Source organism: Erythrolamprus reginae, chromosome 3, assembly GCF_031021105.1.
Source record: "Erythrolamprus reginae isolate rEryReg1 chromosome 3, rEryReg1.hap1, whole genome shotgun sequence".
Classification (NCBI taxonomy): Eukaryota; Metazoa; Chordata; class Lepidosauria; order Squamata; family Dipsadidae; genus Erythrolamprus; species Erythrolamprus reginae.
Window position 1 is genome coordinate 126,862,456 of NC_091952.1, and position 17,634 is coordinate 126,880,089.

The 17,634-nt window shown below is 39.4% G+C and overlaps 1 protein-coding gene across 8 annotated transcripts in view; it reads right to left on the reverse strand.

Annotated features, from left to right (window-relative positions):
- Positions 1-271: 271 nt before the first annotated feature.
- The window catches only part of LRRC8B (leucine rich repeat containing 8 VRAC subunit B), a 59,207-nt gene continuing 41,844 nt past the window's right edge, over positions 272-17,634 (reverse strand). For 7 of the 8 annotated variants that reach the window (XM_070746609.1, XM_070746608.1, XM_070746605.1 and 4 more), the window contains 3 exons: positions 15,579-15,681; positions 10,753-12,912; positions 272-5,441 (listed from right to left, as the gene is read on the reverse strand). In XM_070746609.1, coding sequence (XP_070602710.1) covers positions 5,169-5,441; positions 10,753-12,888 — 2,409 coding nt within the window. In that variant the 5' untranslated portion in view covers positions 12,889-12,912; positions 15,579-15,681 and the 3' untranslated portion in view covers positions 272-5,168. Of the gene's footprint in view, positions 5,442-7,443; positions 7,646-10,752; positions 12,913-15,578; positions 15,682-17,634 lie in introns of all 8 variants that reach the window. The other variant, XR_011558622.1, reaches the window with a different exon arrangement.

Sequence of the window (17,634 nt, forward strand, 5' to 3'; positions counted from 1 at the left end):
TTTGGCACCCAAAAGTTTCACCATCACTAGTCTGGAAGGATCCCTTGGTGGCCCTCTAAAAGTGTTTGGGGCAGAGTTTTCCAAGCAGAAGCAAAGACTAAAAATTATTTGGATCCAGTAGTTCCACAAATGCAGATATGAGTGTTTACAAGCTGTATAGAGCTTATAATGAACAAAAATGTTCTATATTTATAAATGTATACGTACAATCCCTGCTCCTTTAACAAATTTTTAAAAACAGAACTGAGAAATTAAACATGGACAAGATGACTGCTATCCATTTATCCATTATTTATTCAAATTTTATTCTCAACAAATCTGTCAACATATGCAAGATCATATTCAAAGCCCTCCCACAGCCCAGCAGCATTACAGTTACTGAATCACCATGGTGTACAGTATAAAATAAGTGCTATCTACAAATATGGTTTAAGCTCATGTATCCTACAATCATGAAGGAGAATTTAACAACAGTTCATTTGCTCTTAGCAGAACGTTCTTCTAATACATAAACAGTGTGATGATGGAAAGCAACAGGCTGGATATTAAAAATACTTATAGGTCACTTCTGCTACTGGAGAAATGGAGCACAAAAGAAATCCAGAAGGCACACTGTGGCATCCGTTAAGGCTAGAATTACCAGCCTTTCAATTTCTTGCCTTTTGTGAACCACATTTTGCAACAAATATTAAAATGCTAATTTGCTTTTATGACATGCACATATCTCTAGATATATTGCCTATGGCTTTTTAAAAACGTCTTATTTTCAGAAGCATTATTAATTTCCATTTTACTCCTAAAGCTTGTAATTTTTAAATGTGATCAATTACAACTCCCACCATTCAGCACGTACCGCTTAAGTGTGTTGGCAATTTGTAGCCAAATGCATGAGGTGAGCACTAAGTCAGGAAATGCTATTTTCGAAAACTTTATCTACCACAATTTCTTTATGAATGCACAAGGAACTCTTTACATTTGCTCCTGCTAATTATTTCAAAACACAACTTTGCTCTTCTCTAATTCATTGTCTTCCCAATGTGTTGGATCTCAAAGTCTTTATCTTGTCAGCTAATGGTCGTTGGCAGGAGATGGAAATCCAGAACATTTGGAAGGCATCAAGATTATTATTATTATTATTATTATTATTATTATTATTATTATTAATTGGATTTGTATGCCGCCCCTCTCCGAGGACTCAGAGCTGCTCACAACGAGAATACAAAATACAAATCCAATGATTAAAACAAGAATGGGGAAAGCTTCTTAAGAAGGTAACTATCTGGATGGAGAGAATGTTCAAAACTAATTTTGATGAAACACAATGTAAAAAGGCAGGCTTATTTCAAACAGGGAACATCAGATTCATGTTCTCAAGATACAATTCATCATATTTCAATATTAAGATAACTCTTCCTAAATCAAACAAACCCCCCCCCCCTTTTTTTAATGGTACATGGAATGGTACATGATGGTCCTTTTTCTACAGCAGAGATTGCGTGGGTTAAAGTGAGAACAGCATTTTTCCTCATACTTATACTACAGGTTAGGGTTCAAAAGCTGCCTGAAATGGCTTCTTGTGGAAGGATTCTTCTCTCCAGTCCTGGAGTTACAAGCCAAGAAAAATGGCTCAGTGTAACAAAGCTTGAAATGTCAGGAATACAAGAGAGACATTAAAACTCCTTCCAATTTGCAGATTTTGTCAGTGCATGAGTGGGCTGGTTACTTGATCTACACAATAAAAGAAGGACCTTCATGATAAGTCCAATGTATTTTCCTATAGTAGACTCAGGGTAATGTAAAGTAAAAGAACATTGCGATGCGAACCAGTGGCGAAGGTAAGTGGAACCCATGCCTGGCTAGCTCCCAAAAGATTGATATGATTTGTCCCAAAGTGGTGTAGAATAGTTAGCATCTATACATGTGTATAAGGTTGACTCAGCCTTCCATCCTTCCAAGGTCAGTAAAATGATGACCCAGATTGTTGGGGGCAATATGCTTACTTTCTGTAGACCGCTTAGAGAGGGCTGTAAAGCACTGTGAAGCGGTATATAAATCTAAATGCTATGCTAAATGTTATAATATTGTTGCTATTGTGTTTCCCTGAAAATAAGACATTTCCTCCAAAATAAGCCCTTCTCCCAAATAAGTCCTCCCCAAAAATATTTAAAGGCATGTGCAGCTGGTCCCCGCCATTTTCTATTATTATTTTTATTATTTTATTATTATTATTTATTAGATTTGTATGCCACCCATCTCCGCAGACTTGGGGCGACTCACAGCAGTGACAAAAACAATATACAATAACAAATCTAATATTAAAATCTAAAATAACAATTTTACAATTTTCTATGGTTAATTAGGGAGACAGAGCTGGAAATTAGGCAAGACAGCAAGAGGAACCCCCGTTTTGTTCCACATGCCCCCAAATAATAAGACCTCCCCCAAAATAAGGCCAAGCACTTATTTTGAGGTTAAAAAAAATCTAAGATAGGGTCTTATTTTTGGGGAAACATATTTGGGGTACTTTTCTCTGGAATTGCTGGCATTTTGAATGGGAGAAATGTATATTGTGTTGTAATTTGAACTTTTTATGCTTTTATGTAGAGCTTTTCTTTACAACTAATGGTTGAGATGTGAAACATTGAATTTTATACATGTTAATTACCATATTTTTCTGGAGTATAAGACACACCTTAGTTTTGGGGGAGGAAAATAGGGAGGGGGGAATCTGCCTACCAGGTATTCATCTGGCTAGCATCCTTAGACTGGTCAGCTTCAGCACATTATTTTATCCCCTGGTTAGGGCTTCAAAAAACATTTGGAGGGAGCAGCAATGAAAAAAGTCTGCAAAGACTTATGTCTGGGGAAAAACCTGTAACGCTGGGAAGATCGTTAGCGCTTCGTTAAGGCTGAATAAAAAAAGCTTTGAAAAAGATGCACCCAAATTTTCAGTGTCTTTTGCTGGGGTGGGGAGGTGTGTCTTATACTCCAAAAAATGCAGTAATGTGAATAGTTTATAGCTCTTTTTGTACTTTTTCCTGATGTTGGTTAAAAAGACATTGCGTATTTGATTTGCCTATTACTAAGTTGGGCTATGGGATGAGGAGTTATATATTTGTTAATTTAAGAGGAGATATTTATGAAACTGTTTATATGCTTGTGATGAGGGTAGAAAGTTGCTTTGTTAAAAAGGGGGATGCTTCTTGCACTTTCTTACACTTTTTCCTTTCTTTACTTTTTAAACTTTGTATCATCTTTTATTCTCCTTAACAAAATTACTGGAATAAAAGATTCCTGGATAATAAATTGTACCTTTAACTAAAAAAAAAAGCTGGGAAAATGTGAGTTGCATCAAACCCATGAAAAGACAACACATGTGGGTGTTCCCTGAGAGTTACTCTGAAAGTTCTTTGGAATGTAATTCTTCAGATGGACATAACATGAACATTGAGAAATTTTCACTTCATTAACAACTCAAATTTATGGCATCCTTAAAACAAATGTGCTGCATTTAAAGAAACAATCAAAAATTTATATTTAAAAAAATCACATTTCCAGTATCTCATTCAACTCAACCACAACATTGGGCACATGATGAAGATAGTGGATTATAAAAACTATATCATACATAAGTAGCAGATTCATTTTCTCTCAAAGCATGCGATCAAGTTACTGTATTTTTTACAACAGGAGCTAAAATCCCATCCCCTCAAGTCCCCACACATATAGCATCACAGTCACAATAAAGATGATGCGCCCAAACAAGACTGAAATGCATCAAAATAACCACAGATTGAATCCCGAGTTTCCTGCAGTTGACAGGAATTGCTTTTCCATTCACAGAGAAACAATATTAGAGGTTTCTGTTAAAACCAGTGTTTCCCAAACTTTGCAATTCCCAGGTATATGGACTTCAACTCTCCGAATTGCATAGCCAGCATAGTCATTGCTGAAAATTCTGGGAGTTGAAGTCCACTCACCTTCAATTTGCCAAGGAGGAAAAATACTGTGTTAAAGGATCCATTTTCATTATTTTTTCCTGCCTGTCCTTTGCTACTCAATATGCTGTCGCATAAATTCTCCTACTTCTTTAAAGTGGAACTCTGTTCAAAAATATTAGTTAGGACTCAGCTTTACAGGTGAAAACAATATTCCTCCTGTTTTAGTGAAGATAAAGAATGAGGTTATAGGAAAGTTCCTCCTTATGTTAGTTTTTAAAAGGACATTTCTGAACAAGAGAGAAATATATAAGGTTTTGTGCATTCATGTGCTTTCATTAAATATTTTACTTTTCATACACTATATTCTTAAGTGCTTAAAAATGCTATTTCTACAATTATTGGTAACATGAGGGACATCTTTAAAATCTTTAGTATGGTGGACCAGAAAATTGGGGAGGAAAAAAATAGCCAGGTTTTTAAAAGAAAGGAGACCCTCTATATTGCATATTACGTATCTACTGTTGCTCAAGTTAAAGAGCTAGTCTTTTTTCTTTTAATGAAAGCAATATAATTAGTAGAGTTTTTTTAAAAAAGTGACGTGTTGAATTTTACCACTTGCATAGTTCTCTATGATTTGATTTTACCTTTATACCAGATCCAGTTGTTTTCCTTTAGGTATACATAATTAATTCCAGTATTAAAGCAGCAAAAATTATTGTGAGTCTGGATTGTATGAACTTTGGTACCATAATATGGACATAGTTCATAGCATCCCAATGAAATGGGATATGCCTATGTGCGGAAGCACTCCTATTTTTCAAAAACAAAAGTGAACATTTAGTTCTGAAACAAATTTTAGATAGGGAAGATTTCGTGAAGAGTCTCTCCTTCCTCTATGTATGTGCCAACAGTAAAAGATATGAAAAAATATATGTCAGTTGGTCCTTACAGCTATTTAAGAACTGGCATTTAAAGAAAAGAAGGGGGAAAAAATCTTTTCAAGACCTGAATAATGTTATTCAATCTCGGCCACTTAAGTACTGATTACACTAACCACATTAATTTCAGGTTTGAATGAAATTCATGTGGTTACTTGCCAGGTCTATATTTCTGCTTAGGATTTGAATGTTGATTTATTATCAGGAAACTGAAGTCAGACCTGTATTTCTCTTCTTTCATCTATATATTTCTTTGAACCATCATATTGTCCGCATGCACACCGCTTTCTCAAACTTTGTCCAAGCCTATCTGTATATGCTCTGTTGCTCGAAGGGGAAGTGTTTTCAACAAGCATTCTTCTACAATTAGACAACTCCGTTTCAGAGAATTACATTCCTCTAGCTCAGCGGGAAGTAACTCCAGATAATTTCCTTTGAGCTCCAGATGAACAAGGTTGGAAAGTTCACCAACTCGAGGGGACAAGTACATTAAGCTGTTATGTCCCAGAAGTAGGTGCTGTAGCTTTTTGCACTGGAATAATTCGTTAGGAAGTGCTTCAATCTAAAAGAAACAAGAAATAAAAAGTTGTTTTCAATTTGTAAATCAGTCCTGCAAACTAGAGCAAGGAATGCTCTCAAATTATAACAGTACTCATACTTTCCTTCCTCTTTCAAAAGTATGTATAAGTCATATTAATTATATATATATATATGTATGTATGTGTGTATGTGTATGTGTGTGTGTATGTATGTATGTATGTATGTGTGTGTGTGTGTGTGTGTATATATATATATATATATGTGTATATGTATATATATATACAGATAGAATTGTCGGCTATCAATAAAATTAACTGCCTTGGAAATGGCCCTGAGTTGGGCCGAGAGGCAAATAAGGAGCTGTGATGTTCCTTCAATACACCAGGGTGATTCGACACAAAATATGTAACCCTTCCCTGGTGCAGAGCTGAGGGGATTGGATACTGTAGCCTAGAGGATAATTCTCTGCCTTACAAGGCAAAGGTTGCAGGTTCAAGTCCCAGTGGGTATGGCTAGCTGATGAGGCCAAAATAAGGCCGAAATAGATCTATCCTAGTCTCCCTTTAATTTTCAAATTCAGCAAAAAAAAACAAATATATATATATATAAATATATATATATAAATATATATATAAAACATATATATATATATAGTATATATATATATTTATATATATATATATATAATATGTATATATGTAGATTGTTCTGAGTTCGGGTTTTGCCCTGTGTAATATTTTGCATGTCTATGCGACGTTTCGGTGAAATCACATTCACCATCATCAGGCTGAAGTTTTAAGCTTCGTGTTGCTGTAAATATGGAATGTTTGTAACTGCCATTTCTTCCTTATATATAGTGTTGGGGGTGGAGATTTGGTTTGAATGTAGCAAATAGATTGGGTGACTATGTTTTAGTGATTTGATTGGTTGGTGGAATCACACTTACTTGAAAGATTGATATGGTGATTATTCTGATATGTTTTTTGTTTAAGGCTGGTTTCCAAATCTCTGGTAGGCGGGACGTATCATCTCTTTTATTCATGCATAGGGGGCGTTTCTCAATCTCTATAGCTTCTCTAGTAATTCTTCTGTATAAATTTTCTGTTTTGGAAAGTAATTTAGTTTTTTCAAAGTCAATTTCGTGCCCTGTTTTTTTAATGTGCTGGACAAGGGAGGAAGTCTTTTCTTCTATTTAACTGCATTCACATGTTCTGCAATGCGTTGGCTCACTCTTTGATTGGTTTGTCCAATGTATGCGGCTGCACATGTTTTGCAAGGGATATATATATATATATATATATGTATGTATGTATGTATGTATGTATGTATGTATGTACGTACGTATATATTCCACAGTAGCAATAGCACTTGGACTTATATTCCACTTCACAATGCTTTACAGCCTTCACTAAGTGGTTTGCAGAGTCAATGCATTACCCCCCAATATCTGGGTCCTCATTTTTACCAACCATGGAAGGATGGAAGGCTGAGTCAATCTTGAGCCTGGTGAGATTCGAACTGCCAAACTGCAGGTTTCTGGCAGTCAGCAGAAGTAGCCTGCAGTGCTGCATTCTAACCACCGTGCCATCAAGGCTTATTAAATAATCAGCATTTTATGTAATAGTTAATTCACTAGCATCCCGGGATAATGTTTCAAGATCCCAAAGATTGGATCCTGTTAATTCACTCTTTAAAGCCTATTTCCAAATAGACATGCAATGAACTAAACTACTCAGTAGTCTGCTACAAATATCTAAAATATGGGCGAGTATCGCTACTCATATTGCCTTCCTCGGGGAATACTAACTGAAGGCAGAAGGAGGTAATTTGATTTTACAAAATGGCTTCTGCAAGGCAGGAAGGAAAAAATGAAGATAATGCATAGATACTAGCTATTAAGATCTGAGATTAAATTGGAACTCTTACTATAAAAAAAAGCTTTTAATGAAAGATAATTTCTTATAAGGAGCAGAGAATTGAGATTTCATCACCACATTTTTTTTAAAAAAAATTCTTTTCCGTACCTACAACTCATCTTTTCCAATGAATCCTAGTACGATTTGGAAATGCTATCCTTTATATTTTCAAAAGAAGCACAGAATTTTGTATAATTGCGATGCACCACCACTAATACCATTTGTCTATAATTGTAGACTTTGCCTCAGCAGTTCAGACCATGAAACCCTCAGTGTGATATAGAAAGACCCAGCATTCTAGAACAGCATCCTTTGAAAAACAAAAGGAGCACCATTAGTTCTTCCACTGTCAGTCCCACTAGGCCAGGGGTGTGAAATTGGCGGCCTGCAGGCCGGATGCTTTATATGTAAGTCATGCCCACCCCAGCTCCGTGAAAGAAGAAAATGTCACAACATGCCACGTAACGGCAATGTGACGCCCCAAGTTTGACACCTGTGTATTAGGAAGTTCTTGTTTGTTGTCTTCAAATCAATCGTGATTCCTGACTGCTTAGACACTTCCTATAGTTTTCTGGTCATTGCATTCTTTTTCATAGGACTGAGAGAGGGAGATTGGCCTAGGTCACCCAACTGGCTTCATGCACAAGGTGAGACTAGACCTCATGGTCTCCCTGTATTTAGCCTGGGGTCTTAACCTCTATAACAACTGGTTACTAGGTAGACCAGATAATGAACTCCAAACAAAGTTTAGAACTATACTTTATTGAGCTCTGCTAAGAGAATGTTGCAGATCAGATTGGGCTGTCCTTCGTTCTTACAGTGAATCAGAAGAATGTATGTCTAAACCACTTCCAAATATGTACTTTACACAATACTGTGTGAAGAATGTTTCAGCCTTCTTTGCCTAAGTCAGTGTTTTTCAACCGGTGTGCCGTGGCACACTAGTGTGCCGCGAGACATGGTCAGGTGTGCCGCGAGGCGGTTCGGCCCCCCCCGCTATTGCCCCCCCGCCCCCGCCGCTATTGGCACCCTCTCACGGGAGGCCGGCAAAGGTTGCTTTGAAAGTCGGCCCCCTCGCGCCCATGGCTTCTCGTCGCTTCCCCAAAGCACCGTCGCTTCCCCGAAAGCGCGCTCCTCATCTCCCTGCCAGCCCACGGGGGGCGGGGGGGGGGGCGGGGAGGCGCCGGCAGCAGAAGGGAAGGGAGCCGCGGCCGCCCCTGCCTCCCCACGGTGCCTCCGGCCCCCTCGGCCTTTCGGCGCTGCCCCCCGCCCGCCCCCTCTCCTCCTCCGCTGTCTCCTGCCTTTCGGCGTGGCTCCTCCCGCACCCGGAACGCAGGAGACAAAAAATGGCCCAACTCTCGTTCTCTCTCCGTTCTCAGCGGAGGCCAGCGAAGGTAATATTCAATGTCGGGAGCGCGCGGGCGGTTGCGCGCGCTCCCTACCCCCCTGCTAGCTGCTCGGAATATTCAAAATAAGAAAAACCTTCGCTGGTGAAGGCTTTTCTTATTTTGAATATTCCGAGCGGCTAGCAGGGGGCTAGGGAGCACGCGCAACCGCCCGCGCGCTCCCAACATTGAATATCACCTTTGCTGGCCTCCGCTGAGAAGAACGGAGAGAGAACGAGAGTGAGTGACAGCAACAGACAGCAAGATAGAGAGAAAGTGAGAAAGAGAGAGAGAGAAAGGGGGGAGAGAAAGAAATAGCAAGAGAGAGAACAAGAGAGAGAAAGAGTGTGAGAAAGAAAACAAGAGAGAGAGAGAAAGCAAGAGAGAGAGAGAAAACAAGAGAGAAAGTGAGAAAAAGAGAGAAAGAGGGAGGGAGAGAGAAAGAGAGAGAGAGAAAGAACAAGAGAGAGAGAGAGAAAGAAAATAAGAGAGAACAAGAGAGAGAGAGAGAGAAAATAAGAGAAAAAGAGATAGCAAGAGAGAGAGAGAAAGCAAGAGAGACAGATAGGGAGAGGAAAGGAGAGAGAGAAATGAGAACAAAAAGGGGAGAAAAAAGGAGAAATGATTGAGGCAGAGAATGAGAGGAGAGAGAAACAAAAGAGAGAGAGAGGGGTGATTCTTGAAGCATATAGTAAAAAGCACCCAAATAATAAGAAATGCCCCCCAGCCCACACCTCTTTTTGAAAAGAATAAAAGAGAATAAACCCCAGCCCTCAACTGGTTTTGGAAATGGTTCCAGTGTGTATACACACACACACATAAGGGGGGGAGAGAGACAGGGATGGAAAAAGAGGAGAAGTGAGAGGGAAAAGGAATGAGGGAAAAAGGGAGGAAGAGAGAGAAATGACAAACATGAGAGAGAAAAGGGGGAAAGACAGGAGAAGTACCCAGAAATGAGATATAAATTTGAGTAGGGATGATTGATGATTGACTGTATTTATAAGGGGATGTTACATGGGATTGTATATACGAGGGGGTTATGTATGTATGTATGTATGTATGTATGTATGTATGTATGTATGTATATATGTATTTATTTATTTATTTATTATTTATTTAATTTGTGTCATTTTGGTTGGTGGTGTGCCCCAGGATTTTGTAAATGTAAAAAATGTGCCGCGGCTCAAAAAAGGTTGAAAATCACTGGCCTAAGTAACTGTTACAGGTTTTGCATATTTCTGTCAAAGTCATTCTTCTACATCACGGGTATCAAACTCAAAGCCCAGGGGCTGGATCCGGTCTGTAAGGTGCTTAGACCCACAGGGCCACCCTGGAAACAGCGAAGGACTGGCCCACAGTGCCTCTGCCAGTGAAAATGGGGCTTGTGAGGGCCACGGGCAGCACTTCCAACTCCATTTTCACTGGCAGAAGGCTGCAGGAGGCCGTCGCAGCCAAAAACGGAGCTCAGGAGGTTGTTTTCGCTGACAAAGCTGGGCACCTCCAACATGAGTGATGTCAAGTGGCTATGCCCCCCCCCGGCCGTGCCGCCAGGCCCCCCAAGGTCAAACACAAGCCTGAGGCGGCCCTCAATGAAATCGAATTTGACACCCCTGCTCTACATTTATAAGCACACTTTTAAATCAGAAATCCCATCAATTACGAAGGATGTGATCATGTGAAATGCCTTCATACACTCCTATTTACGTCATATATTGCTGAACTTCAACTATTGGCAGCTCTATCCAACATGGCCCAACTATAAAGCATGCTGAGAACGATACTTTAGCAATGTCTGAATTGCCACACCACTTCTTGTTTACAAGGGAATCTTATGCTCCTTAAGTAAATATATAAATGAAGGAATGTCAATACAGCTGAATGAAGATGAATCAGATCAGCTGCAGTTTGCTGGCTATTAACACATATCAGAGTTCAGTCAAAGATAAGTAGAGTATAAACCAGAGGAAACAATAAGGAGAATCTGAAAAAATACTTCAAAATGCTCTTAAAGGCAGTATTAGCTTTTACTTACATGATTCTTTGTCACAGCAAAGTACTGCAAATTTGTTAAATATTGGATTTCATCAGGAATAGAGGTTAGCCTATTGTAACCCAGGTCCAGATGATGTAGCTTTTTGCAAAGAAAAAGTTGTGGTGGGATTTTTTTAATGTTGTTGTGGTTTAAGTAGAGCTGCTCCAAATTTGCTAAGGTACCAATCTGCACAGGGATATAAGATATTTTGTTGTGCCACAACTTCAGGCAAGAAAGATTTTCAAGGTGCTGAAAGCTAATAATTTCTTCCACCGTTCGTAGATTATTTTCTTTCAAATCTATTTCACGCAAACAGTTTAAGCTGAAAATAGAATGAGGAATGCGCTCCAAATCACAGCTGATCAGTTCCAAGATTCTCAGGTTTAAGAGTTTCTTCAAGTTGGTCAACACTAAGAGTTTTTTCCCCTCGTTGTCAATAGATAATTTCTGCAGTGAAGGCAATTGGTCTGTAACCACCTGAGGTATGCGGGAAAGGCTGTTCTTTAAATGAATTGCTTTCAGATTTGCAAGGTCTTGAAATCCCTCACTGTAGAAGCCATTCTGGAGTTCTGGCACATAACATCCGGTCAAATACAGTTCCTGTAAGTTCTTCAGATAGAATACCCAGCGTGGAATCTTTCCCATGTCAACAGATTTTAGACGCAGAATTTTCAAATTGTCTTCGAGGAAGTGCAGTGCCGGATATTCTACAGTTAATGTTGAATGATAAATGTTTAGTTCTTTAAGACTGGATAGCTGACTTAGAGATGGTGGAAGTTTTACCTCAGGAATGAGCTCTAGTGTTAGAACTTCTATCTCTGTGAGTTCAAAGACATCATCCGGAAGGCCACTAAGCATAAAAAGGTGAAGCTCCATTTTGTCTTGAGGGTTTCGCAACAGCTTGCTCTTCAGCCTCTCTAAAGACCATTCGTTATTGAGACTAATTTGCTTCAACTTATTTTCACTCACCTCGGAGAGAAATATTGAGAACCGCTTTGAATATAGAGGGTCGTACTGGTCTGCTAGGTGAAGAATAAAGGCAAAGTCATTTCTTACATCAGGGATATCGCTGTAATTACTCTGCTCCCTCAGCTTCTCAAAAGAATATTGTTTAAGTGAACTTCTCAGCATCCATAGCAAACTGTAAGTGCATGTCAGGCCATATAAAATCACCAGGATGACATAAAATGAAGCAAGCACTTTAAAAATTTCGGCCAGTGAATAAACACATTGGTATCGCTTGTAGCCAGTAAAGGTCCGAATATCAACTCTGCAATCGATTTCTAGGTTAATAAAGGTTAAATAATATGGAACATAAATCATGATTAAAATGAACACAATGGCCTTGATCACGATCTGTTTTAGATACACTCTATAAATGACGTCTTTCTGCTCAACGTGAACCCTGAATCGTTTCACTTTCTCGAATATTGACTTTGCTTGCTCCCCTTCTCTTCGGTCAAGAACATTTGAAGGGCTCTCTCTTCCAGCTGTTTCTAGTCCAGTCTGTGAGTAGGACATTGATTGCCTCTTGCTCTCCAGCTCGGCCATGTTGCTTGGGGAGGGGAGAAACTTTTTCGATTTGCAGTATGGCACCGTCCTCACAGATTGCTCAGCAACTGTTTCTGATAGGGCACGTGTGGTCCAAGGGGAATCGAAACATTTGTGAAGTATGGCTACAAAATGCTCCAGCCTTGAACTCGTGCTGGGGTAGTAAAGCCAGAAATTACTGCAAGCTGCGAAAATGAAAGTGTGGAGAAGCACTAAGTACGGGAAAAATTTGGCAAACCAATGAAGTTCTCTCTCGTAGCACACTGCATCAATGTAAGAATACTGCTGCCTATGAAGGTAATTCTGGATTTGAAGAGGATGCATTTCTGGTGTTGCAGAGGTGAAGGATTCATTGATGTTGCTTTTAATCAGATGCCAAGGCACTGTGCAATGATTGTCAAATTCAAGCTTGCAAGGAAGACAACATAACAATCTAGTCTGAGTGAGCTGAAGAGCCCCAGCGAGGACAGCAACAAGCAGCATTATCATGGTAAGATAGTAGCAGAAAACATCCCACCATGGTTTCAAGATGTGAAATGATGCCTGGGCATCTGCTAAGCATCTGAGTTCAGTTAATGTAATCATGATTTACTTATGACGCAGTAGCAACTGGAAAAAGAAAAACAAAGGAGAATGTTTAGCTGAATTAACCGGAAAGAAATTAAAATTCTATTACGCTAAACAAAATTGCAGATTAATATTTTAAACAAATTAGGTCTTTAAATCTCTCTCTCTCCAAATTACTCCAGTTCTGGCTAGTTGAAAGTAGCTTTTTCTGCACTGCATATAAGCTACTGAAGATGTTCTGATTTTAAGATTAAATTTGGCTGATCCCTTAAAAGCATTGTTTACAACTGTATGCTTGGTGTATCTTATCTTCTCCTGAGTTTTATACCTGAAGTGGAAATACCCATTTGTAAATGTAATGTTTAAGAACTGTAAACATTCAGGTGAAAATGGTTTGCACTCTTTTAATTAATAAAATGAATATGGAATTTGAAAAAAAGAAGTCTTTAAATATTATTTCATAATCTACACAGAGACATGCAATTTATATTTAATTGCAATTTTGTCACCGATGAAAAATTTCTATGAATTTGTCATATTTCTTTGTCCTAAAAGATAAATCCTATCTGTTGTTGCAAGAGTTAACTCCACTATGGTACAAGACTTAATATTCTGCAATTCCACCCCAACCCCCACATCCTTTGATTCAATTGTGTCTGATTCTTGGAGACTGCCTGGACAAGTTTGCATTTTCTTGGAAATATTTTTAAAGAAGTGATTTGCCTATGTCTCCTTCTTAAGGCTGAAAGACAACAGCTATCCAAAGTCACCCAGCTGGTTTTGTCCCTAAAGTAGGACTAGAACTCACAGTCCCTGGGATTTTAGCAGAGTGCTTCAACCACTACATTAAATTGGTTCTTTTTCTGAGATATTATTTTTTCCCCACAACATTCCCTTAGCACGGCAAAGAAAGTGGGTTTTTATTGTCCCAATTATAGCTGACTGACTTATTCTTCAGCACTGGAAGGATAAACCTATACCTCAATTACTCGGTGGCCTAGCGAGCCAAAGTTAGTAGCCACATATGAACAAGTTACATGTATTTGTTTTATAGTTTTTAGCTTTTTATTGTAATTGTATACTTTTATTTTTGATCAATTAAGTTAATATCAATTTACTGTATAATACTATAAAAATAAATTGATAATCTAACCAATTTAATCAAATTTTCTTGGGTTTTTAAAAATTTGGCATGCATATTCCCACAGATTTCTCTTTTTTAATTTCACTTCTTTTATGGCACATAATATTTATATGGTTAACTGATTACAGATTAGATTATACAAAGTGTAATTGGTTTATACTGTTTATATTACTCTAATCAAGGAGCAAATAAAATAACATTGGGATCACAATGCACTCTTTTGAGTTATTTGCTTTAAATTACACATTAAATGAAATGATAGGCCTCTCACTACGAGCAGCCATTCTCCCTCTTGCTTAAAGGGAACATTTCTTATAAAAATGAGTTGCCATCTAGATACCACCACAGAAGCAGTTTCTTGGGACTGTTGTCCATTTTCTTATTGTATAGATGTGATTATAATATAGAATTCTATAAAGCACTGAAAGGCCATGTCATACACTTGAAAGAAAATGGGGAAGCCGGTATTTGTGGAATCTGGCAAGAATAAAGAGTGTTTAGAAGAACAACTAGACACAAGAACACTTCTTCCCTCATGCCACCACTCTGCTAAACTACTCCTGTATTTTTCGGTCTATAAGATGCAGTCATCCCCCCAAAGTGGGTGGAAATGTCTATGTCAGAGGTCTTCAAATATGGGAACTTTAAGACTTGTGGACTTCAACTCCCAGAATTCTACAGCCAGCATAGCTGGCTGGAGAATTCTGGGAGTTGAAGTCCACAAATCTTAAAGTTCTCAAGTTTGGAGACCCCTGGTCTATGTGTCTTATAGAGCGAAGCCTCGCCCATCTGCCAGCCCCACTCTTCAGCCATTTTTGCCCTCCAAATGCCCCATTTTTGTCCCCTGCACACCCCATTTTTGGCTTTCGTGTGCCCCGTTTCCAGCTTCTGTGTGCCCCATTTTTGGCCTTTGTGTGTTTTGTATCAGCTTCCACTGTGATCAGCAACAGCAATCCCCACCACTTAGAGTGGGTCGAAAATGGGACATGTGGAGGCTGAAAATGGGATACACGGAGGATGAAATGGGGTGCATTGAGGTTGAAAATGAAGGCAGGAGGCTGCAAATGGGACACGCAGAGTCAGCGATAGGCGGCAGCGATCCCCGCAACTTGGAACAGCTGATCGGTAGTATTCTGGGAGACTGATCCAACCACCAATCAGCTGCTTGTGCTAAATCAGGCTGCGATAACTTTCTGAAGCTGACCAGGCCGTTTGCTGCAAGGACACTAGCCAGATGAATACGGATGGATGCTGGGAGGCAGAGGTAGATGTTTTTTCTTGTTTTCCTCCCCAAAAATCTAGATGCGTCTTATAGTTGAGAGCATCTTATAGTGCAAAAAATACGGTAATTCCCACAACACTCCTCAAACTATCTAGAAAGGCAGTGTTACACCATTATTCTCATCTTCCCTATTATCTATCTCCTTATCTTCTTATGACTATAACTTTGTTGCTTGTATCTTACGATTTTAACAACTTCTGAACCTGCTAAATAGTAACAAATAAAAAAGATTTCTAATATAAATGTGCAATGTGTATGTTGGAAATATTAATTTGTACTTACTTTCCTAACTGAATGGGATAAAACATAAAAGTATCATTTTCAATCAGGCGGTCTGCATCTCTTAAAGCTCCTCAGGCATGCCATCTTCACAACCGTCTTCATCCTGAATATCAACATACAACAGACAAGGATTCAAAACTGACGTTGCCTGTATTGCAAGACATACAACCATACACAGTACTTTATCAGAATTTTGGTGATAACATGTCAGAAAGAGAATCTTAGTTTCTAAAGTTATATTAGTAATTGGTTACATAATATATGGATAAGTGACTAAACAGCACTATCTGTTTCAATGTTTCAAAATAATGTTTCTATGTTTGCTCAATCAATTCATAGAATGCAGATGAAAGATAGAACTACAAACAGAAAGTACATATGGTCTAAAAAAAAGTCCAATTAAATCAAATTTAGAACATTAGAAAATTTCTCATCCAAAATTCTTGAAATGTCAAACCTCTAGTTAACATCTCATCCTAGTTAACATCCATTACAGTGATAACACATATAAGAATGTATCCCGATGTAAACTTTAGGAGAATGTTAATTTGCAAGTCACTCATCACATGAAGAAATAAACAAATATTATGTGGCAAAATTAACTACTGTACTTACTTTTAGTATGATAGTTATACTACTCCGTCAGAAACACCATTTCTGACATAAGTAGCAAGTAAAGAATCAACAACAACTTTCAGAAAGGATATCACCCTTTATAAATATTTCTAAAAGTCCCTTAAACCAGGGGTTGGTTCCTTTTGGACTGGTTCTATAGAACTACAGTGGAACCTCAACATACGAGCAGCTCTACTTGCGAGCAACTCGAGATAAGAGCTTGGGAGGGAGCGTCATTTCCGTTCGCCTCCCGAGCTCACATCCGGGATACGAGCCACGCCTCCCTGACTCTTTCAGCGAAGGAAGGAAGGCAAGGAAGCGCCCGGCTCCTCTCTGCTCGTAGTATCCCACTTGGTAAGCATTCGCTTGGCTTCTGCTTGGGGGTGGGGGGGGTCCTTGGCTTCTGCTTGGGGGTGGGGGGGGGGGGGGCCGTCCCCGCTTTAGGAGCAGCAAAGAAGCCACGCGCCGGTTTTGAAAGATCGGAGCCAGCATGGAAAGCTTCCCCAGGCTGGCTCCGATCTTTTAGAACACACGCGCGGCTTTTCCGCTGACTCCTAAAGCGGGGAACTTCGCCAGGAGTCAGCAAAGAAGCCGCGCGTGTGTTTTAAAAGATCGGAGCCGGCATGGGGAGGCTTTCAATCAGCCCCCGAGCCCGGGTTGGGGGCTCGGGGGCTGATTGAAAGCCTCCCCATGCCGGCTCCGATCTTTTAAAACACACACGCGGCTTCTTTGCTGACTCCTGGCGAACTTCCCCGCTTCAGCCGACGTCTTTTCCCCTCAGCCCTCGGGCTTGCACACATTAATCACTTTTACATTGTTTCCTATGGGAAACAATGTTTCGACATACGAGCTTTTCGACGTGCGAGCCTCCTTCCGGAACCAATTAATTTCGTAAGTCGGGGTTCCACTGTAGTAGTATCTTGGCAGCCTGGGTTGCTGGAAATCGCAGTGACCCAGGCCTGCCACACCACCGAACTGGCTCTCTCATCTTGTTTCTTGCTTCTGTGCACGTGCAGAAACTGTGTTTTTAGCACTGCACATGCGCGCCCACATGACGCAGCATTGAGCAAATCGTCAGTGAAAGAAACTGGAATCTACCCCTGCCTTAAACCATCTTGAAGTTTTACACCGAGTTGTGCAGTAGAATGTTTCAGATTAGCTTGGCCCCTCATAATCTTAGCCTGGCATCCAGATAAAGCCAGCAATTTTATTTGATAGAGATTCCTTCATTGTTTAAAAGATAGGTCTCTCATTGTGATTCATAAGGAAAGAATACTGCAAACATTCCAAAGGAAGCAGTTCTTAAACATTTAGATCCATATCAGCTCTACTCTGGTCAGTGCAATGAGTGGGTCCTTTGCTAAAAGTACATTTTAAAATAGGGCTAATAAATGCTAAAATATAAGTACAATATATATATAATTGGAAAGTAAAATTCGTC